General features: G+C 31.6%; 1 protein-coding gene across 1 annotated transcript in view; it reads left to right on the top strand.

Moving 5' to 3' along the window:
* LOC108760086 (ras-specific guanine nucleotide-releasing factor 2) overlaps window positions 1-20,492 on the top strand; it is an 88,909-nt gene extending 68,417 nt beyond the window's left edge. The window contains exons 9-25 of the mRNA XM_018505881.1: window positions 417-542; window positions 646-748; window positions 4,338-4,589; window positions 5,844-6,004; window positions 7,789-8,171; window positions 8,624-8,730; window positions 10,108-10,218; window positions 10,590-10,799; window positions 11,114-11,296; window positions 13,434-13,768; window positions 14,362-14,486; window positions 15,276-15,296; window positions 16,664-17,039; window positions 18,021-18,118; window positions 18,181-18,463; window positions 19,053-19,247; window positions 19,896-20,492. Of these exons, the coding sequence (XP_018361383.1) occupies window positions 417-542; window positions 646-748; window positions 4,338-4,589; window positions 5,844-6,004; window positions 7,789-8,171; window positions 8,624-8,730; window positions 10,108-10,218; window positions 10,590-10,799; window positions 11,114-11,296; window positions 13,434-13,768; window positions 14,362-14,486; window positions 15,276-15,296; window positions 16,664-17,039; window positions 18,021-18,118; window positions 18,181-18,463; window positions 19,053-19,247; window positions 19,896-20,114 (3,288 nt within the window). The 3' untranslated portion in view covers window positions 20,115-20,492. The remainder of the gene's footprint in view (window positions 1-416; window positions 543-645; window positions 749-4,337; window positions 4,590-5,843; window positions 6,005-7,788; window positions 8,172-8,623; window positions 8,731-10,107; window positions 10,219-10,589; window positions 10,800-11,113; window positions 11,297-13,433; window positions 13,769-14,361; window positions 14,487-15,275; window positions 15,297-16,663; window positions 17,040-18,020; window positions 18,119-18,180; window positions 18,464-19,052; window positions 19,248-19,895) is intronic.
* Window positions 20,493-23,364: the final 2,872 nt, after the last annotated feature.

Here is a 23,364-nt window from a genome sequence, read left to right as displayed (position 1 = left end):
TGGGAATGATCGATTGTATGAAATAGTTTGAAAGCTTCCATGAATATTGCATGAGAGCTGACGATTCTGTAAAATGAATGAATTCGACGGACGCGGAAAATATACATTCCATCGCGCACTTCCACGAATTCCGCGGAATGCGGGAAATTCCTTCGAAGATAATTTGGTGAAATATAATTTACATATAATTTAAATATAGCAAGATCTTTTTACTGCTGTAATTTATATTAGACTACTAATTAATTTCTGATTTGTGTGTATCTCTGTTCTCGGACATTGCAATTTCAAATTTATTTGACAATTCATAAGTTTTGCGTTACAATTATTCTCCTAATTTTCTCCTTTTCTCTCTAATTTTAGTGGAACTTAAGCAGATGTTGTTTTTTTTAATCCAGCTACTTATTTTATTCGTTTAGGTTCCAAGATACATAATTACTTTACACGAGTTATTGGCACATACGCCATATGATCATGTGGAACGTAAGAGCCTCCAGAATGCCAGGCAACAGCTGGAGGATCTCTCGAGGCAAATGCATGATGAGGTATTTGTCAATTTACCTCATATAAGCATCATATCTTATCTTGACTTTAAATATTAATCGAATATATTTACTTAATATATTAATCGATTGTCCTATTTTTCAGGTGAGCGAAACTGAAAATCTAAGAAAAAATCTAGCAGTGGAGCGTATGATTGTCGAAGGATGCGATATTTTACTGGACGTCAATCAAGTCTTTGTTAGACAGGGTGAGTGCATCAATACTCTCTCTCGTAATTTTGTTATTTATATATACTTTGGGTTTGTATCTTTTTAAGTAAAGCTTATTTCAAGTACACATTCAGATACCACAATTACATTCTAGAAATGTTCTAATAAATATTTTTTAGGAACTTTGAAATATTCTCGAAAGATTCGTATAAAGTGTAAGGGCTATTCTAGGAATATTTATAACATTTTTACACTGAGAGAAAAATGTTTGGTATTTGTAACTATAATTACATATCGCTATAATTATGATTATTACTGCTATAATAATAATAACAGTAACTATGTATATAGTTCTAGCAACAAATATATAATATATAGTTGGCAACCTAAAATGACTATAATTATAGTTGTCATAACCGTAAAATAGTTAAAATTACCATAAAAATGATTCAAGTGACTATAATTTTATAGTTATATTTTGGGACAATCATAAAAAATATGGTTGTCTCAAAATATAACTATAAAATTATAGTCACTTGAATCATTTTTATGGTAATTTCAACTATTTTACGGTTATAACAACTATAATTATAGTCATTTTAGGTTGCCAACTATATATTATACATTTGTTGCTAGAACTATATACATAGTTACTGTTATTATTATTATAGCAGTAATAATCATAATTATAGTGATATGTAATTATAGTTACAAATATCAAACATTTTTCTCTCAGTGTAATTGTATAGCTATTTTCATAATTTTAGAAAAGTTCATAGAATTTCCATCAAATTATTATTATTAGGTGAGGGGGGTATTCTGAGAATACTTTAAAATAATTTCGATATAGAATATATTTTTTATAGATATTTTATTATAACTTTCTTATATAATTACGAAAAGAGTCAATAGTAATGTACAAATATTCCTAGAATGCCTCTTAGATTTATCCATATCTTTTGAGAATATATCGAATTCCTGGAAAATGTTTGTAGAACGTTTTTGGAATGTGCTATCCGAATAAAAATATTTAAATACTGTGTAATTAAAATGTCGTAAATTCGCGTAAAAGTTAAAATTATTTCACGCGATAACAAGTATTATCATTTTTCATTCTAATCATCTTCAAATAGAATCTAACAAATTATAATCATAATTCAGGAATTGTATTTCGTTCATATACATATAAAAGATAATTTTTTGTATATAGAAAGAAGTTGAAGAACGAAAGAGCCCAAGCAGAACAACAAGTAACGTCAAAATTACATTCAAATGAATCGAAAATGATTGAAAAATGACTTTTAATGATTATTTTGGAGTCATTTTGACATTATTTTGATATCATAATGACTTGTTGTTCTGTTTGGAAGTTAACGTACTTTGTCGAGGTCGATAAGACTGAGGCTGCCAATAATTCGAATATCTTTTACTGTTTATCCTTGGCTGAGAAATTCATTTCTAGACTTGATCGCTGTCGGTAAAGCTCGACGAACTTCTCCATCGTAAGGGATGGAACGCGGGTCAAAGGGCGCAATCGCATAGTTACACGTTCGAAATCGATGACGCGACTTAGTCACGTCGATATATATTTTCGTACTCGGTTTCATCTCGATCCTGCGCAATGTGTCCTGCCAGGGGCGACGTACTATTCTACTATTAGCGGGTTCTCATCAGGTGAATAATTCTTATGTTAATCGATTACATGGCTCGATAGCAAATTACGAGATAGTGGCACGCAAGAGGAATGTCATACGTTAGAAAAATTGTAACTTTATCAGTTGTTTTAAATTCGACTACGATAAAAAAATTCTTTTGACATTTAATTGTGATTTTAAGTATTAAAGAATATTTATAAAATTTAATTTTAATATTTAATTTAAGTCTTAAAAATATTGTTAAGAATATCAAATAATGACTTGAGTATCGCGCGAAAGAGAGAAGGCTCTTAAAATTAAAGTTACAATTATATTTGCAAGGAATTGTGTTTATATTAAAACATTATATTATTGTTAACAAAAAAAGGACAATATTTCAAATAAAAAATAAAGCTGAAACATCGCATACTTTCTAAGAGTAGCAAACGATAAAATAGCACAAGATCATTTTAAATAGTAGAAGTCTCACAAGCCAGCCTTATAAACACGATCCTGGCAATCCTCGTGCTTGACGCCACATCACATGGTTATCACGTAAACGTCTCTCGCGCTCTCGCCGATGGCAGAGCAAAGACCATATCGCGAACGCGATCACCTCTCGTTCGTTTTTCGTCACAACAAAAAGATCAGCCGGTGCGAACATCACATTCCGTTTGAGGGTGACGAGGACTAAGATTTGTTCGAAATCTGTTTCTGTGCGAGACAATATTCGGCAATATTGCGAGACTGGAGGTCGACGAACGAACGAAAGAACGAAACAAGCCTCAACCAATTCGTGGCATTGCCATTTTGTCGGTCCATCAATCTGGCGTGGTTACACATGGACCATGGATGTTTCGCGAGTTCGTTAACATAGCCGCGAGAAAGATGGGACCAAGCAATGTGTGTGATATGCTGGTAGGGACCAAGGATATTCGGGAGTTTAAGAATCAGCAGTAGCTTTTTATCTGGATGTGGATAAATCTGTAGGTATACACGTTTTTCGTTTAATAATGTTAAAAGGAAATCTCGGTTGAAGTCTTCAAAAAATAAATAACAAATTCTCCATAAGAAAGGTGGATATGTCAAATGATATCAGATGTGAAATCTCTTTCTTCAAGAAAAAGTTGATTCAAAAGTTTCTATTTTGTTTGATTTATCTGTAGAAACATAAGTATGTAATGTCCCTTTCTAAATAGAAAAAAAGCGTGGACTATATCTAATTTCAATTGATCTAGTTAGACATTGAAGCTGTTTTCTAAAATCCTCATCGAAGCTTTTGTTTGATTTTATCTGGCTTTCTCCACTTAGAGAAAAATTAATCTGATGAAAGAATCCAGCGAGTTCAAATTTCGATTTACAGTTTCAAAAATATGCTTCTCGTTATTGGGAATATTTAGGGTCACTTGATACTCACACGCTCGCAAATATTATTTGTTTTTATTTAACATCTGATAAACAACAAAGATGAAATGATTTTATGAGCGCTGCGAGCGTCAAATGAAAAGTATCCTTAATATCAAGAACTGAACGAAATAAATTTCAATTTCTGTATGACGTCAGCAGCGCAGACCTGATACTGCGTATTTCGTATTCGCCGCGGCAACACGTCCGACGTGCTATTTTTAAATGAGCATTGGCGGCTTCCCCTAATTGTATCGATTATTTCAAGGAAACTCGAACACGTCAGGAAGACGAAATTATTTTTACCAAGCGTTATTTTCTCCGACGAGGACTTAATTTATTCGTGTGATTGATGTTAATAACAATTGTATAAATATCTGATCGATTTACATAAATTTGATCTCATCCAGCAAACACAAAGTTACATGTAACGTATCAGTTAGTTGTAATTTCCCACTCAATAATATAACTGTAATATATAACACACGTGTTATATTACAGTTATATTGTTGAGTGGGAAGTTACAATTAACGGGTACGTTACATGTAACTTTGTATTTGCTGGGAATTGTCTCACTGGCTTCTTTCAGGTACACTCATACAACTCGTAGATAAACCGCGTGGTGCGCGAAGCAGATTGAGCGCTACTTTTGGCGGCAAAGCCGCGAGCGACAGGGAGGCTGTTAGACAGTGTTTTCTTTTCTCGAATCATCTGTTGCTCACAACGCGACAGTCCGATGATGACGGCCGCTTAAACCTGGTCGCACAAATTGGCAAGGTACCTCTCTCCGACGCGGTGCTGATCGAAGATCCGAGTGACCAGGGCGCCATAGATGATGATGGTATGATTAATTAATGAATTAATGACTTGATTTGCATTCTTTGAGATCTTCTTAAATCAGCAATACAGAAATGTTTAATTAGAAACTGATAATATGTTATCAACGTAGGGGAGAGTGGGGGTAATGACGAATACCTAAGCAGAAAATGAAATAAAACGAAAGCCAAGTAAGAAATGAGTTTTTTAATTGCTTATAATTATACACCAATTATTTGTTTATTTACGCCTATTGTCATTTTTTATTAGATTTGAATATGAAATAAATTTTTAATAACAAAACAAACCTCTTGCTGTTTATCATTTTCCGACTAGGTACCATGGGATAATCACGATCAGAGTACTAATCGCAGCTAATTAACACAAAAGTCATTTTCTAAACATTTTCTTTCTTTTTTTCTTTTCTTTCTTTTTCCTCTTCTTTGGTACTTCATCTATATCTTTTTTATTTGGTTACCCTTTTCAAAATTTGTCATGATTTTTTATGATGTTATTACTCAATTGAAAGCACATTTCTTTTACCTTCTGACAAATGAAATTTAACTGAATTTTTATTTACAATTTGCGTAAGGTTGAGATCGTGTGCTTTACTGAGTTATTTACATAACAGACATTTATGTGAAAATGGAAAGGAACTAATGGCGATCGTTCGGGATTGTCTCATTCGACTCGTTCGTCATTACCCCACGTCGTAAAAATAACAAAATACAATTTTTTTTAGAGATTAGACCGAAGCTACAGACAAAATATTGATCATAAAATATTGTTTGATTTGAGTTTATTTTATCTTTAGCGTAACTCATTTGTATTATTTACACAACAGCAGCCATATGCAGTTTAATTTGGCAAAAAAATTGAAAAAGGACCGAAAAATTTAATTATATTTACCTTGAACTCTGAGAGCAACCTTATTCTGCTACTATCTATCTAGCACTTTGTGATAACTAAGCTGTCGGTAAATGAAGAAAAAGATTTGATTTCTTTCTCTAATACATTGATATTGCTGTGTTCGCTATTATTCCGCGTTCGTCATTACTCCACTCTCTCGTATTAAGATTATAAAATAGAACATATACGCTACTAATTACTTAAATTATTTTGTACACAATGTAAGCTTTCTTCTCGTTTTATATGCTATATTTATATCCAATTTCATGTATTTTTTAAATATAAAGGTTGTGTATTGCACAAATTGTGTGTGTCAAATGATAGAGAATTTATTCAGCGCTACCAAGTAGCAACTGTAAACTAATTTTAGGACTGTCAGTATGTTCGATGTCAAGCGGCATCAGTGAAAGTAGCGGAAGTGGTAGCGGCAGTGGAACCTCCCAGTTGCAGAATCGCGACTTCAAGATTGTACTTGATATAAAATCCGGTGGACCGCAGGTGACCGTCCATTTCGTGGCGCCTACCATGCAAGTAAGTTTACATTAAATTTTACATAAAATTAAATTAAAATTAAAACAGACAATCTTGTTTTTATATATACGACATTCATACACGGAAAGAATGATCTTATTGAAGTATCTAAAAATTTATTTAGACACAGAACTTTGAAAATAATCAGAGTTGGGAATTAACGCGTTACTTGTAACGTTGTTATAATTACTTTTTCTCAATAACAAATGATGACATTATATTTTCTTATTTGTAACACGATTACATTTTTTGTATAATGGTAACGAATACAATCGTTATTTTGTACATGTACAATACATGTATATGGAATGTGCTCTCTCTCTCTCTCTTAAGCAAGTTTCAAAAGAAGAAAGTGTTATTATGTTTGAATAACTATACTATCATAACTATTATATAGATCTCATGTTGAATTGATCAATTAGTGACCAAAACAATTTTCACTTTCAAAAGGGGATATTCAAAATTCAATAAAAAAGTAACAGAAATTGTACGACTCATTCCTTTTTTTGAGTACAACAGTAATAGTCACAAGTTTCTTCTAAAAATCACGACAGCAACGAGTGGCTATTCTTGTTTCTGAAAAGTTATCGTTACTTGTTCGATGAGTTATTTTTGCAAAGTAACTTTCCCCCTAAAAATAATTTTGTTGAACTATTAAAATTATATAGAACGTTTTAAGTGTTGCTAACAATGCTGCAAAAAGGTTTAATATTCTAGAAATTAGTTTTTGAGCGTTCTACATAATTATTTTGATGTTCTAAATAAAATTATTTTTATGATACGAATTTGTGGGTCGATAAGAATAAATCTAATTAAATAACAGAAATACTATTTAGTCAAAGTGGATCTTAGTGTTTAAATATTTTTGTGTGAATTCATGACGCATATGTACCTGATTCTGCAAATCACGCGTCGAAATCTTTTTAGGTATTGAAACGCTATCATGAGCAGAATCAGAATATCACTTATCAGTAATATCACTTATTAAATTTGTTAAGTATAGAAGTTCGATGTCTATCGCAATGGCGCAGGCAGTACACAAAAGACTGCGTGGTTATTCGTATATTAGTATTAGGTGTTAAACTTAATTTCTGCCGTTTTTCGTCTCCAAAATTGATTCGTTTCGAAGAGAAGATGAATGAATACCTCAATCAAAGTCCTCCATTTTCTACTTTATTACTAATTAATAATACTTTATTAATAATACTTTGATTAAGGTATTTCCCTTATAAACAAATCAATTTTGGAGACGAAGAACGGCAGGAATTAAGTTTAACATCTAATATCTCACAAGCCTTTATTAATAATAATACAGTAATGTCACAAAATACTTATAATAACGGAAAGCGTGCAATATAATATAACGAAAAAGGCGGGAACATAACGTCCTTTAAAGAAGGCAAAGAGAAGTTAGTAAGTATATGTAAATAAATAAGTAAAACATAGATACAAAATATTGCCAGAAATATTAAAAATCTGCTTTGACCGGATATAAGATTGCTCTTATTTAATTAAAGTTATTTTTAGATCTGTATTTAGATCAATTTTGAAATACTTCAGCAAGATCATTTCTTTGTTAGCTATCTCTTGGCGAATAAAAATTTTCTGTTTATACGCGTGTATAATCGATTTAAAGCGTACACTTTAAAGTTGTACTTTTTCGCTTCGTATTTGACTCTGAAACGATTACAGATAAAAATAATAAAATCGCAAAGTTAACAAATTTTTGCTTTTGTTATTATGTACCTACTATATATGTATTAAAGCACGGCAAACTTTGACAGGAAAAAGCAGCGTGGGTTAGTGACATAAGTCAATGTATGGACAACGTTCACTTTAACGATCTGCTTCATGGTTCGTTGTCGGACACCAGCTCCGTCACGATGCCACAGTCCATCCGGAACGACCCAAAGCTGTTCAAGGATGACGTGGATATCAGATTCAGTCGCACTTTGAACTCCTGCAAAATACCGCAGATCCGTTCTGCAACGCCCGAGCGACTATTACAGCGATTGACCGACCTCAGGTTTCTTAGTATCGATTTTCTCAACACATTTCTGTTGACATATCGAGTATTCACCGATGGCGTCACAGTGCTGGAGGCCTTAAAAAAAGTTTTTTATGAAGCCGAGCCGCCGGACGCACAAATAACCACCGGATCTCTTGTGTAAATATAACGAATCATAATAATTATAAGCTTAAGATAAATTTAACTACATAATTTCAAGAATTGAATAAAATATTATAATCATCGATCTCTTCTCTCTATCACAAAACTCGATAATACAACCTTGGCCATGAGTATAAACATCTCCACAAATTGACGTAAACATTTTATTTTTAACGAAAAATCGATTAGAAATAGTTTTATTGAAAAGTAACATTTATTTTTATAACAATTTTGATATTTTATTATTTCTTCTTTGGTTTTTATTACCGTTTCTTCCAATAAATGAAGAATGCTATGTACTTACGGACAAGGCTATATATTCTGTAATAAAGAAATTCTTTTACGAATGATGTTATATTGTTATTGTTTCTCTGTAGAAAATGATTTCTATACATTATTGAAATTATTCTTGGCACATCTGAATAATATTTTCTGTATTTATGTTTTAGATCCTTAGACGTATTAGGAACAAATGCGAACGAAACACAATTATATTCTGAGGACCGAAGAAAAAGCTTTTCACCGAGACGAACTAGCGGCGCAAGCTCAGTATCAGGTGTATACATTAATAAAAGTCATGGAGAAATAAAAAATGAACAAATAATTCAGACAAGTAATAAAAACTAGTTTATTAAACATATCAAAATTAAAGAAAGAATAGATTAAAACTAGTTTTTTAAACAAATAATCAATGTAAGAACGTTTCGATTTAACTTATTATTAGTCTTTCTGAGCCAATTAATAAATTGTAATAGAAAATGAATTTATTTTATCGATTCTGAGGAAAACTAAAAGTCGAAACTTACATCGATTATATATTTATTAAAAAACTATTTTAATGTTTTCTTTCTCTGATTTTAATGTTTAATGAATTTTTATTTTTTGATATAATTGTTTGTTTGTTTTCGACTTCTTTATCACTTTTATTACATTGCTTAGTATTGTAATTTCAAGCTTGAAAATTTATGTATGTATATATACACTTACTTCCAAAAAAAGCGGTAGGTGCCGATAAAATTTTATCAAATATTAAATGATCACAACTTGATAAATAATGAAAATAAAAATATGTTAAAAAATGCAAAATGAAGTTTGAAATGTTTACTTTAAGAATATTTGAATAAGAATTGTACTGGGCTATTATTTTTAAAATGGCGGATGACAAAGTGAGAAAATACAAAATTGATAATCAAAGGTTCAAGTTGCGATAGTACATGGTATGAATCAGGTATCGCAACCTAATGGGACAACATGCACGTGAAAATATAGAATTTTATCTTTAAATCGTTTTTTTATCAAGTTCGATACGATAATTTTTCGCTGAGTTATTCCGAATTTAAGATACCGTTGTCATTAGCTTAAATTATGGTTGTAATTCTTCCCAATATGAACTCTGTAGAGTTTCACTGGTCGGAACGTCTTTGTGTATGTGCGTATATAAATGTGTACATATGCATGTGTGCGTGCGTGCGTGCATGCGTGTGCGATTTAAAGATAAAATTCTATACCTTCACGTGTATGTTGTCTCACTACGATACCTAATTCACACCACCATCGTACCATCGTAAACTTGAACCTTTGACTATCAATTTTGCATTTTCTCACTTTGTCATCCGCCAATTTGAAAATAATAGCCCAGTACAATTCTCATTCAAATATTCTTAAAGTAGATATTCTTAAGTAATATTTCAAACTTTATTTTGCATTTTTAAAGATATTTTTATCTTCGTTATTTACCAAGTTGTGATTATTTGAAATTTGATAAAATTGTCTTAAATTTTTCGTGTACCGCTTTTTTTGGAAGTAAGTGTGTGTGTGTGTGTGTGTGTGTGGGCGCGCGCGCATACATACATACATACATACATATATATATATATATATGTATATTAGCTGTGTTTTTAAATATTTTAATAGCATCTTGCTTTATACACAGGATATGGATCAGAAGTGAGCGATACTCGCGACGCGAAATCCCATGGATCCTTTGATGTTAATACCAGCGGATATAATTCGAAAAGTCACTGGCGATCTGGTTATAAGAAGCGTGAGTATTCTCTATCACATATCCCAATGAGAAATATATATATGACTAATATATAAATAAATTAAAAAAAAATATTACCTTTGCCGGGGATTAAACTCCGAATGGACACCTTTAAAACCTATGCAATTGTCATTGTGAAAGTTCGTACATTTATGGAAAAATGCTTATTTATCCAGGAAATTTCACTGATAGATTCTTTCGAGCCTCATTTTATATTTGTTAATTTAAAATCTAACTTTGATCGAAAATGGCTCTCGTATTTAGGTAAAAAGAATTAAATTGTGCAATAAAGTGTTTGAGTTATAAAAATAAATGCAAAAACGATGTAAAAATATGTCAAAATGCGATTTCGAATTTCTCGTGTTTAGTAGATGAAGAACAACTGCTCGGCCACATCTCCGAGGCTCCAGTCATAAAGCGCAGTCCAACGTCGCAAGCGTCCAGTCCATCTAATTCGCAATCTCCGGCCACGCCGCGAAAAATTAGCATTCGCGTGGATAATAACGAAATCGAAAATGATGGATGTCATCTAACAATACCGAAAGTAATAGCCGTGTCGTCCAGTTCTGAGACACTCACAGGTATGACCACATATTAATATTTAAACTCGCAAAGCTACAAAATTTGAATTAAATATAAAAAATTAATATAAAGTTATTGTTAAATTTGAATGTAGTGCAGATTTTAATTGTAATATTTAGAGATAAAAAGAAAAAACAAATTTCTTTTAATATTTTTATATTATGTAATTTTAAAGGGGGGAGGGAGGCATATATATATATTAGGCTAAGACTTATTACAAGCAAAATGAATTTGGATCTTTTTACGTATATTCCATTTCTTATTTGATAAATTTAAAGTATTGCTGACATGTGAAAGAAATTTGTAATTTAAGACGTTACAGCAATCAGCGCACCATCTTCACCGAGCAACTTGAGTTCTGTGACACTAGTTGGTTCGACGGAATCTGGATCCGGATCTGGATCTGGATCGGATCCGAGTCCTCAAGAGGGAGGTATTTACTCACGTCGTGTCTCGGAAATTGATACACCTGGCACTGCAGAAGAGGATGCAAAAGGTACAATTAAATTTCATAAAAGTATTAATCTATATGTAAAAAAAAAGTTTGCAGTTAGAAAAAAGAATTCTTCGATTAGGTGTTAGCCTATTATAATTTGATTATGCCGCTTGTTCCTTTAATGAAATTATTGTACAAGATGTATCAATAGTTGTTACAATTTTAAATATTTTCGAATCTATAAGATTCAGAGGAAAATTTGTTTAACAAAAATTGCACGCTGCAAAGGATCTATCATATGAGGATAAAAAATTTCCAGGTGAAAATTAAAAAATTTCAAGATGAGTCTCGTTTTTTAAAATGGAATTATTTGATTTTTTGCATAATATAATTCCTCTATTCAATATTCTGCACATTAACCCTTAACCGGGTGCGCCGCGGTACTGAGTGCCGCAAAATTTGTTTTCCTAAAATATCATTAATAATGCAGATTTTTTTTATTAACGATCTTCGATATTCTTCATTTAACGTTTAATTTTTTAAATGAAATAATTAACAAAAGACTACGAGTCAAGCATTGTCGTGCTATAAATTTAACATTAACGACTCACATCGAGTCATCTTTAGTACACATACTTTATATTGATCAATACATGGTAAATCTCAGAAGTTTTAAAAATCTAGCACACTTTTTAAGTAAATCACAGGTTTGAACGCCAAAAGTTACTCTAATAAATATAAAAAACGGAGTTGTAATAACATACATGTTTTAGTCTGTGTAATTAAAATTAAGAAATCAATATATTATGAGCGCAAAAATTTTAAAACGAAATAATTAACAAAGGATTACTAGCTAAGCAGGATTGTCGTGCTATAAATTTATCGCACGACAAATTAAGTTAAATTTGAATATTATATTTTATTATATATATATTTTACTTGCTTTTATGATGATTGTCCAATTATTTATCCATTATAATTGTTATAACTCCTAAATAATAAATTTGTGATGTGTGGCACTCAGTGCCGCGCGCACCAAATTAATATTTTAAAAAGAAACTTAATAAGGAGTCTTAAAATTCAAAATTATTAGAAAATTAAGGCAAATGAGAGTACGGCGCAGTACGTGGTGCGCAAAAATTCGCAACGGCGGTACTGTAACTGTCAAGTCTTATAACTCAAAAAGCATTTAATGAAAAATAACTTTATTATAGTGTTTTGAAAAGCTCTTGACATCAGCTATTAGATTCTGGTATTAAAAATAGAGTGTTCCATTTAAAAAAATCAATTTGACCTTGGTCTGATCTTGGCAACGTCATCCAAGATCAAACTCATTGCACCAGTAAATAGATCTTTTGAAACCCTTTTACTTTTATCTGAAACACTTTTTCCTAAAATGTTTAGTTTTCGAGATATTTTGCGGTCCCGGTACTTTTTATACACCCTGTATAATTATAGGTGATTTTCGTAGATATTTTTATGCTGAATTCGAATCAGCAGCCTATATTTCTCCAACACATTATTTTTACGAGAAATTTTAACCTAAAGATGTCCAAAATAGACCTTTTTAGCACTGTTAGCTTTTCCGAATATCCCAGAAACCTGACGTGGAGCAATTTGAGCTACGAATTTGGCTTTAGCATGCCAAAAACTTTCGGAATTATATACTATCGTTTCTGGGTCAAAATTCATGTCGGCTTGTGTAAACTTTAATACTTTTATAAATAGATGCATCAATAGACGGAAAGAAAACATAGTTGCTTTTAAAAGAATATTTAGACAAAATGAATAATCTTTTAAACAAGTAACTATGTGTTTTCTTTTCACCAATTATCAAAAAATGAAGAGTTTACGAGATATTTAATATTTCATGTCAATATGTGGCAGAATAAAGTATAAAATATCTCATAAACTATTGGTTTTTTTGATATCTCTATGCAGAATATAATTAGAGGAATCTTATTATGTAAAAAAATCATATAATTTCATTTAAAAAAACAAAGTTGACTTTGAAATCTCCGAAGCGTCCGCGCTTCTACCTAGAGACAAAATATTATTATTGCCATGTGATAGCCCTCTTCGTACTATACAATTTTGGTTAAAATAATTTTTCGTCTGAACCTTATAGATTCGAAGATATTTAAAGTAATAGTTATTGAAACACTCTGTATAATACACATTACGAAATAAATTATAGTACAATTTACTTATGACGACATACCACCACCATCACAATCAGCCGAGCCTACCAAGCCCAAATCGCCGAAGATGCCCAAGACACCTAAAACACCTAAAACACCTACCACTCCTAAGACGCCAAAATCTCCAAAACCGCCTGTCTCTCCGCTGATAAAGGAGAGTAAAGATGAGCAAAGTACATCGACCGATGATGACGAAAGTATAACTTCTCCAAAACCAAACAATCAATCAGCACAGCAAAATCAACAGCAATATTCGGAGCATAGGGCATCGATCGCTTCTGCGCCAGCAGCCACCGGACCAAGGAGCGGTTCGGTTTCCACTATAACTGGCGTATGTATATAAATAACAAAATAACAAAATTTTTTTAAATTTAATAAAATAAAGTAATCGAAAATAAAATATTCCTTTAATCACTAAATATTTATGAATTTCCAAAATGATAATTTATATAATAATCGAAATACTATTTGTTTAATCGTGTGTATTTAGAGATGAGAGATGGTTTAAAACCCGCCAAAATTTGTAATTAATTTTTTATTTTTAATTATAAAAAGGTGTAACTTTATTTTTAACTATGAGTAATTTTTCGTTGTCACATAAAATATTTTTTCTCCCCATTACAAATATAAGTAATTATTTTTGAGCTGAGAAATAAAATATGTTAATACTGTTAATAAGGACCTTATTCAAAACTATATATCTCTTTTAATAACTGTATTTTGTTTATACTTTCTTCAGGAAAAAAGTTATGATGTACAATATTTTTCCTCAAACCAAGTATTAGGAGACATTCTAGCTTTAAAATATTTAAGAAATAGAATTTATTAAAGCAAAAGATTATTGTTTATATGGTAACAGAATTAATAAATTCTTTTCCATATAAAAAAAATTAAGGATCTTAATTTTTTTCGACAAATTTGCAGAATTATTGGGTAAACAGACGATCAATGCATGATGAGATCTCCTCGCAGCAGAGCAGCTATCACGATACTCAGGTTTCCAGTAAGGCCGGTGTGGTAATAACCAGCTTTCGACAAAGTCATCGAAGGTTCGTTTTTATAGCTTTATTATATGCATTCTATCGTGTCTCTAAAACTTTCGAAGACATTCGTATCGATGAAAATTATCTCTATTTCGTTCTTGCTGAATGTTGAGTACCGTAAATGGCAGTCTCCGCCTTCTAACGCATGAGAGCTTTTTCTCGATATCATATTTTATTTATCAGAGTTATAATTAAAATTATTCTTAGAGGGAGAAATTGATAAGGAGAGAATTTTAGAGATTATAATGTCGTATAAATATTGCTCGGCGTTTTCTGACAGTTTAGTCCATAAGATAGTAAATAACTTAGAGTTAACATAATTTCCCCCATACTGCAAAAATTTATGTTTCAAAACAAATTGTAAACATTTGCAACATTTATGTAAAACATTTATGTTTCAATATAATGCAAAATTTCTGGTTATTTGAGTTGTGTTTACTTATTGGAAAAATTGTAAATATATTGTAAATACGTTAAATCTGTTATGCCTGTATTATAAAAACCGTTTTACAAATAATTTAGAAGTCTGCATTTTAATGCAGTATATACTTTTCAAACTTGTAAATATCTTAATATTTTTATTTCCTTTATAATCGATAAATATAATTGCTTATAATAATGATAATGCAAAAAATTATCACCCAATTTAAGATTTTACTCCACTTTTGCTCGATAAATTATATTTTTATCACCGTCTTGAAGATCAATTTAAATGAGAGCCCTTAGATCAAGAAGATACTCCCGCTGCTGTTTCTACTCAACCGTGTTTCATGTATTGTTTTGTGTCATTCATAGCATTGGACCTGAACCTATCTGGTAAGTGGGCTCATTTTGAAAAGCGTCATTATCCACTTATTCCGTGTAGCATGGCTGCGATCCTCCTGCTTGCAGCATCATTAAAAAATAAAGCCTGAAATGTCTGTCCTCTGCTCTATTTTATTGTTATAGATTTATGGCTTGTTGGAACAATTAGCTATTGATTCTGAAAATTAATGTAATCCTAAATGTGTCTCTCTTCCCTTATTACTAACTACGGTTATTCGCTTACACACGATTCAATTCACTCAATCTATCGTTTAGAAAATGCACCATAGTGAACGAAACAATCACCAAACGAAATAGAAATAGTTTTTAGTCGCTTGTGCCACTTGCGTGCTTATAACGCAGGATATTCCAAAGAATGATTTAAACCGGTAATAATTCTTGTGAATCCCGATCTCAATACTTCTGAGATTTATTTTTATTTATTTATTTATTATATTAACTTATTACATGATATAATATATAGTTAACCATTATTTTTAAGAATAAAATAAAATAATTGAAATTTTATTTGTTTCTCTCTCTCTTTAGTGTAGCCATAACATTAGATACTTACATTATTTCGTATTTATAGCATCGATACTTGAATTCGTTAAAATTATGCCAATTACAATCCTTATTCCAAATATGTACTTTATACAATGACACAGTAATAAAAATAATAAATAAAAATCTACACCGCTGACTTGTCGATATTTCAAAACTTTTTTTACAAAATCGAGGTTTATTAAACTCTATTTGCTTAAATCATTCATGATGCTTACTACAAAATATGTAGACAAGTATTGTTTTTAAAAATTAGAAAAATAAACAATCACTTGATTTTTTCTCGTGCCGCAATTCCTTCAGCACAGTTATAATGTTAAATACATTATTTCATATTTATAGCATCGAAACTTGAACTTACCGAAATTATGCCAGTTACAATACAATCCTTATTCCTACAAGTATTTACTTTGTAGCAACATAATAATAAAAATAGCAAATAAAAAGTATTTATACAACTGATTTATCGATATCTCAAAACTTCTTTTGCAATATCAAAATGCACATTAGACTCTATTCGCTTAAATCACGATGCTTATTATGATATAATACAGTCAATATTATTTTAAAAAATAGAAAAATAGATAATCACTGAATCTTTCCTTGTGCCGCTCCTTCAGCACAGTAGCATGCTTTAAAATATCGCGAAAAACCTGACTGGCGGGTTAAAACGATAGAAGCTCTTAACACAACGTAGAGTGAACGCCTAGACAAGTCGAAATAAAGAAAGATCGTAATTCAACAACTAAGACTCCGATTTTTATTTTTATTATGATCGTCAATATTATTAATACTAAAATTGGTCTCGAATTTAGGAGCAGCACGTCCACGGCGGCGACCGCATTCGCTATTGCAACTTCTGCTTCGAGCAATCCACCGGACAAAGGACCTGCCACTGACTGTAACAATCGTGGCCGAGATAAGAATAGGCGGAAAGAATCGGTAATGTCGACCGCCGCAACTATGAGGGTGCTAAACGTCCTGAGGCACTGGGTATCCAAGCATGCTCAAGACTTCGAAATGGATCAGAAATTGAAGACCCTGACGATAGAGTTCTTGGAAGATATCAATTACAGCCCTAATCTGTTACCGGCCGAACACAAGGCGGCCACTCAACTTTTGCGATTAATTACCAAAGAAGAAACTGAGAGCAACAAGATCGACCTGAAAAAACTACTGACTCCACCAGTAGTAAGTGATGAAATTATCGATTCGTTCAGTACTAGTTCAACATGAAATATTACACATTCAATACGACGAAATTTTAAGTAAAGAACCAAATGTGTTCAAAATATTATTATAAAATATTTCAACTTAAAGTTATTTAATATTTTATAAATATTATTTAGAAATTTTGTACTGATAAAACTATTGCGTTATAGAGAATTCTAATAGCACAATTAAATTTTTAGCACAGTAAAATTTTTATCAATTTATGATGTTATTATTGTGCAACGTTTCCAAATTTGGTTCTTAGAATTAGAATATATTTATGAAAAATAGCTCTTTGACATTATTGAATTCGCGTACTTACTAAATTAACTTGATGTAGGTATAATATATTACATTACAATATATATTTAAAAAATTAGAGAGAGCACGGCTAGTACAAGTCAAGGACGTTGATGGTATAGTGTGATAAATAAAACAAATTTTTACACCATATATTCACTTAACATTTTGGTGCTTTATTTGAACCTTCTTCAGAATGTTCCAAAGTGACGATGAAAAGCGTCAAACCATATAGGTAAATCAATTCAAAGAAGAATAGATTTTATTGTTGACCTCAAGAGTGAGAACTCCCTGGCTAATATGGCTTTAAATGACTAATAATCTCGTCATTTATAAATGGACTATTACAGTAACTAAATATAATACCACGGTTTATCTTTTATTTCTTTCAACTTTTTACTTAAATATATAAATTAATTTTTATTATTACAAAGTGAACTGACTCAACGAATATATCTTTGTTATACATCTTTGTAAATTGTGAATCTCATATGATATTCATACTTTACATTTGGACTTTCTCAACATTCCAAATTCTGGCATCTCCTTAGTTATAGTATTATATATATAGTAATATCGTTATAATATTTTATTACTACAATAATACTGGTAGAATTTCGTTGGACTAATATAAAATATTTAACAACAAATTATTTTCAGATTCCAAGTAAGGAGAGCATCGAGACGTTGTCTGCACTTGAGATTGCGGAACAGATGACATATCTAGATCACCATATATTCATCTCCATCGCTAGCGAGTAAGTAACACATTGCTAAATCATATCGCTGCTGTTTGACTATATAGATATTTACTTTACAGAGAATTTCTTGGACAAGCATGGATGAAGACGGATAAAGCAACTCGCGCGCCTCATATTCTTCTCATGACGAAGAGATTCAATGAAGTGTCGCAATTAGTTGTTTCCGAAATTATTCGTCGCTCCAATATGTCGGCCAGAGTCGCGGCTATCGAGAAATGGGCTGCGGTTGCTGATATCAATAGGGTTTTGCATAATTATAACGGCGTGCTGCAAATTTGCGCTGCGTTCACAAACAGTAGCGTATATAGGCTGAAGAAAACTTGGGATAAGGTTTCCAAAACGGTACGCTACTCGAAAATTCCTGAATAATTTATAAATCCAACTTTGTACGTAATTCGTTTAGCTCGGTAATAATTTGTGTAAAATTCTCCAACGTATCTGCACTTGTACTTATAACACACTAAAATATATTAAATTAACTCGATCTTTTTGCAAATCATAAATTCCTCAAAATTGTGTCGTAATCAGATCGAACAATTTGTAGATATACTTAGCACTTCGGAAAAACTATGGAAACCAATTACTTTCATTCTTGGACGAAAAGAACGGTTTTGCTGAAGTGTCTAAAAAATTAACTAGATACAGATCTGAAGATGATTTTGGTGGATTATCAAAATAATTATGTAGAATGTTTAAGCTGGTTGCCAGAATGTTCAAACTTTTTACAGCATTGTTTATCATGCTTAAGTCCACTTACATAATTATTTTGCTAATTTAACAAAACTATTTTTAGTTCTGTATCCACTAAAATTTGTAGATATTGCAAAATCGTTCTTTCCGTATGTACATAATTATTTTTGTTGAACAGTGTAATAGAGCGTTATAATTAACACACATTCGCAGATTCTATACAACTACTATTAATTTCCAGACAAAACAAACGATAGAAAGACTACAGCATGTCGTATCATCCGATGGACGCTTTAGAAATTTGCGGGACGCCTTGCATCGATGTGATCCACCTTGTATCCCTTACTTAGGTCTTTACCTCACCGACCTTTCGTTTATCGAAGAAGGTACTCCAAATGTCACCGAAGGTCTTTTAAATTTCTCGAAAATGCGAATGGTGAGCTTCTTCAATTTTACTTAAAATTTAATATATTTTACATTCTTTCTTATCAAATCCATAATCTGTTAGCATAAATATAGGAGATTTGAAAAATTATTTGTCTAAAATCGATATACGTTTAATTAATTATTTTATGCTATTTTTTTGCTATACAGTGAAAAATATTTTGTATTTGTGTTAAAGTCGATTCTTGTTACAATTTTTGTGTTGAATTCTTAATATATCCGAGTGTTAATTTAACGTAATGTGATTGCGTTATTTTGTGTAATTATTAAAATTGATATTTAACATTTGTTATTGTTAAAATAACACAATTTACAAGTATAAACAAATGAAAGTAATTTAAATGTTTCAAAACGTTAGTTATAAGATAAATGAATAAAGTGTATTAATTTAATATATTATAAATATTAATTTTACTGAAATATTAAGAAATATGTTTTTACAGTTTGCTTACTAATTATGGCAGTGTTACATTTTTTTATATGATATTTATATTATTTTCTAACATATTCACCTTTATATTAAATTAACACAAAAATTTTGGTGGACCGTTTGGGATATAGGTTAAATTTATCACAAATTTTTCAATTGTGTATTCATATTAAAGAACAAGTTACTAGAAGATATTGTGTATCTTTTCAGATTTCTCACGTAATCCGCGAGATACGACATTTCCAGCAAACCCCCTATAAGATCGAATTGGTCACGAAGGTAACCAACTATCTACTCGACACGTCGCTCCTGCTGAACGAGAAGGATCTGTATCGTATGTCCTTGGATCTCGAGCCCAGAACATCTAGATTGAGTAGTTCTACTTTAGTCGATCTACCCCCTTCGGTCAGCAACGTGTCTACAAAATGAATTTGTTTTGTCCTAATATGCTGTGAAGCGCGCAACTTAATTCCACCTTCACTTCACAATGAAAAAAAAAAGAAAATCTAGGTTCGAAAGGATCAACTATTTATTGCGACCGGCCGATCGTTACGACGATCGCGAATGCGACTCGTCGTGTTATCAGCCCCGTCCATTTCTGTCCACCTTCGATTATAACGTAACGTCCGTTGTTGTTTCAATTTTACTTATTGCGATACATTTGAGCAAGAGTTATATAAACAAGCTCGATAATGATCTCATCGTCGCGCATAGAATGGCCTCTGATTCGCGGAAGAAAAACGTAGCGAAACTAATTGGATTTCAACGAAACTTCCGTGTTACCAGAATTGCTGTCTTTTAACTTTTTTTCTGCTCCACTGTTATTACAGTTAATTCTATTTCTACTTTAAATTTTTTAATGACAAATGTTCTATTTTTATCGTAATCCAAAGTTGTATTGAAAAGAACTGACAAAGAGAGAAAGTCGCAGATTTTAAGTAAGCGCATTTATTTTAATAGTAACGTGTATAGAGTCTAAGAAAATGAAATGCGTGTTCGTACATAAAATCTGCTGAAGATAAAAATCCGAAGTATTAATTATTAATTAGTGACATCAGTGTAGAAACACTTTCTTGTAACAACATGATTATGCTTAATTTCTTCGTGTGTGTGTGTCATTGATAAACCAATGTCATTCAAAAATGTCAGTCAAAAATGTGGTCAGTTTGATCTGTCCGATAAATGACATACATTTCACAGATTATCCGATTTTTTACAAAATAAAGGTCATTGATTTTACGACGAAATGATCTCAGTGAAGGCAACTAAGAGCTGTCGTTGATTTTAGTTTAGCCAAGCTCAATCGAGCCAGTATTATTGTGCGAAGCATATAAAAAACAGTTCAAACGAGTACGTTTAAGAGAATCGATGAGAAGCATGAAAGGTGAATAGAAATTATATTCTGACAATCAATAGCATAACAATATCACTGTTTTCTGTTTACTTTAATTATTACTACGAGTATCAAAGCAAACTCGCTTGTCAAACAGCTAACAACCAGTTTGCCAATTTTTAATAAAAGAAATTTTAAAATTAAATACAGATATACTATATAATATTCCATTTTTATTAAACGACTCATTTTACTAATGCGTGTTGATATTAGATTTTCGATTTTAGTTCTGATAATAAAATATTTACTGTTTAATAATATTTAAAAATCCTAAATATTCAGAAACTATATGTATACAAATTTTCCTTATTTGCCAAGCGAGATATAAGTCTTATACAAAATGATATTATACATATCAACTATATTTAACATAATTCCAGATTAATGTCTCTCTCGCCCGCCTCTATATTTTTATTCAACATTTATACATGCCAATAGCAACACATAATCAGATAGTTTGGAACCGGTATTCCGTTGACACACGCGCTGCAAAAGGAAAAAAGAGGCGAGATTTTAAGTGAAAAATTTATATACATATATTATATATATACAGTGGGTTGCCAAAATATTAGGGACAGTGCAATTTTTCTGTTATTTTTATGTTTGCAAGTGCTTTTTAGTGAAAATATGGCTGAAAACTTATTTTAATGTTGTTTTACTACATTTATAATGAAAAAGTATCACATCCAAGTAGAAAATATTTATTGTTTCATACAAGCAATGTGTACAAATTAATTAATTAATATTTTGTCACACCGCCTTTCGCTGCAATAAGGACTTTGATGCGACGTGGCATGCTCTCAATGCATGATTTTAAATTTTCTCTTAATTCAGGAGAATGGTGCCATACTTGTATCAGTTTCTCAATAAGTTGGTGTTTAGTTGTTATGATTTCTTTGGCCATTATCCGTTTGGTGAACTCCCACAGGTTTTCAATGGGGTTTATATCAGGTGAATTTCCTGGCCACGGCAGAACTGGTACTTGGTTTTGAGCGAGGAACGCTGTAATACTTCTGGCTTTGTGATACGGAGCGGAATCGTGCATGAACACATATTCTTGACCTTCCGGGTACCAATCAGTAATCTGAGGCAACAGCCGACTTTCTAAGATTTGCTTGTATTGGTCTTGTTTCATTGTCCCCTGGACGATACGAAGACGTCCCATGCCTTTGCTGGATATCACTGACCACACCATAATACTAGTAGGGTGTTTCACTATTTTTACCAAGCAATCGGGATGATATTTTTCCCCGGGACGGCGTCGTACGAACTCGCTCTTGTCCGCTAAAATTTCAAAAGTCGATTCGTCTGAGAAGCACACCTGTAAAATTAAAGAATATTGTAAAATTGTCACATTTTAAAACTTTTACAATATAACAAGGCTTAATTACTTTATTCCAATCTTCAACATTCCAATGCTGGTGTGCTCAAGCCCATTTCAGACGCTTCTTCATCATAAATGAATTCAAACGTGGTTTTATAGTGGGTCGATGGCCAGTCAGGTTTTCCTCAGCCAATATCCTTTGCACAGTTCTCTTAGAGACAGCAATTTCATCATTGTTTACGAGCGTTGTGAGTCGTGCAACACTTAACTTTTTGTTCTGAAGGCAAATATTCCTAATTTTGCGATTAGTACGTGGAGTAGTGATGCGTTTTCGTCCACTCTTACCTGTTCGGTTCACTTCCAAAGGCAGATTTTGGTCCAATTTTATTTTTAATCTGTTTACCACTGGCTTTAAGACGCCTGCAATCATCGCTATTTTTCTTTGTGAATGATCTGTATGCAGCAGAAGAATCTTAATTTCAGCGGTTTTTCTTGGAGAAATATCTGCACCTTTGCCCATACTTAAAATAAAGATAAGAGCTAATAAAGACGAAAAAATCTTTTTATTTTATTAATAAATGATAAAATATGAAACAACGTACATTAAAAATAAGTTTTAGCAACAAGATTGAGCTATAATTTATTTTTCACACTTCAAATGTAACGACAATAACACGTATTCACTCGCTTGCAAACTGACAAATAATAATAGTCAATATTTTGAAAGCTGAATGTCATCGTCAGTATTGCCAGCCTTTACATAGAACTTACAAATAACCAGAATGGACATTAAAAATAAAAATATTTCACGGAATTTCATTAAGAGGCACTTGCAAAATCAAAATTAATAGAAAAATCGCACTGTCTCTAATATTTTGGCAACCCACTGTATATATACATATATATATATATACACTCACATCTATTTTTAGCTTTACGTTTATTAAGAGACTTTCGGATGC

This window comes from Trachymyrmex cornetzi, unplaced genomic scaffold (assembly GCF_001594075.2).
Source record: "Trachymyrmex cornetzi isolate Tcor2-1 unplaced genomic scaffold, Tcor1.1 scaffold218, whole genome shotgun sequence".
NCBI lineage: Eukaryota > Metazoa > Arthropoda > Insecta > Hymenoptera > Formicidae > Trachymyrmex > Trachymyrmex cornetzi.
The sequence above is the reverse complement of the archived record's forward strand: the minus strand, read 5'-3'. Positions and strand labels throughout refer to the sequence as shown.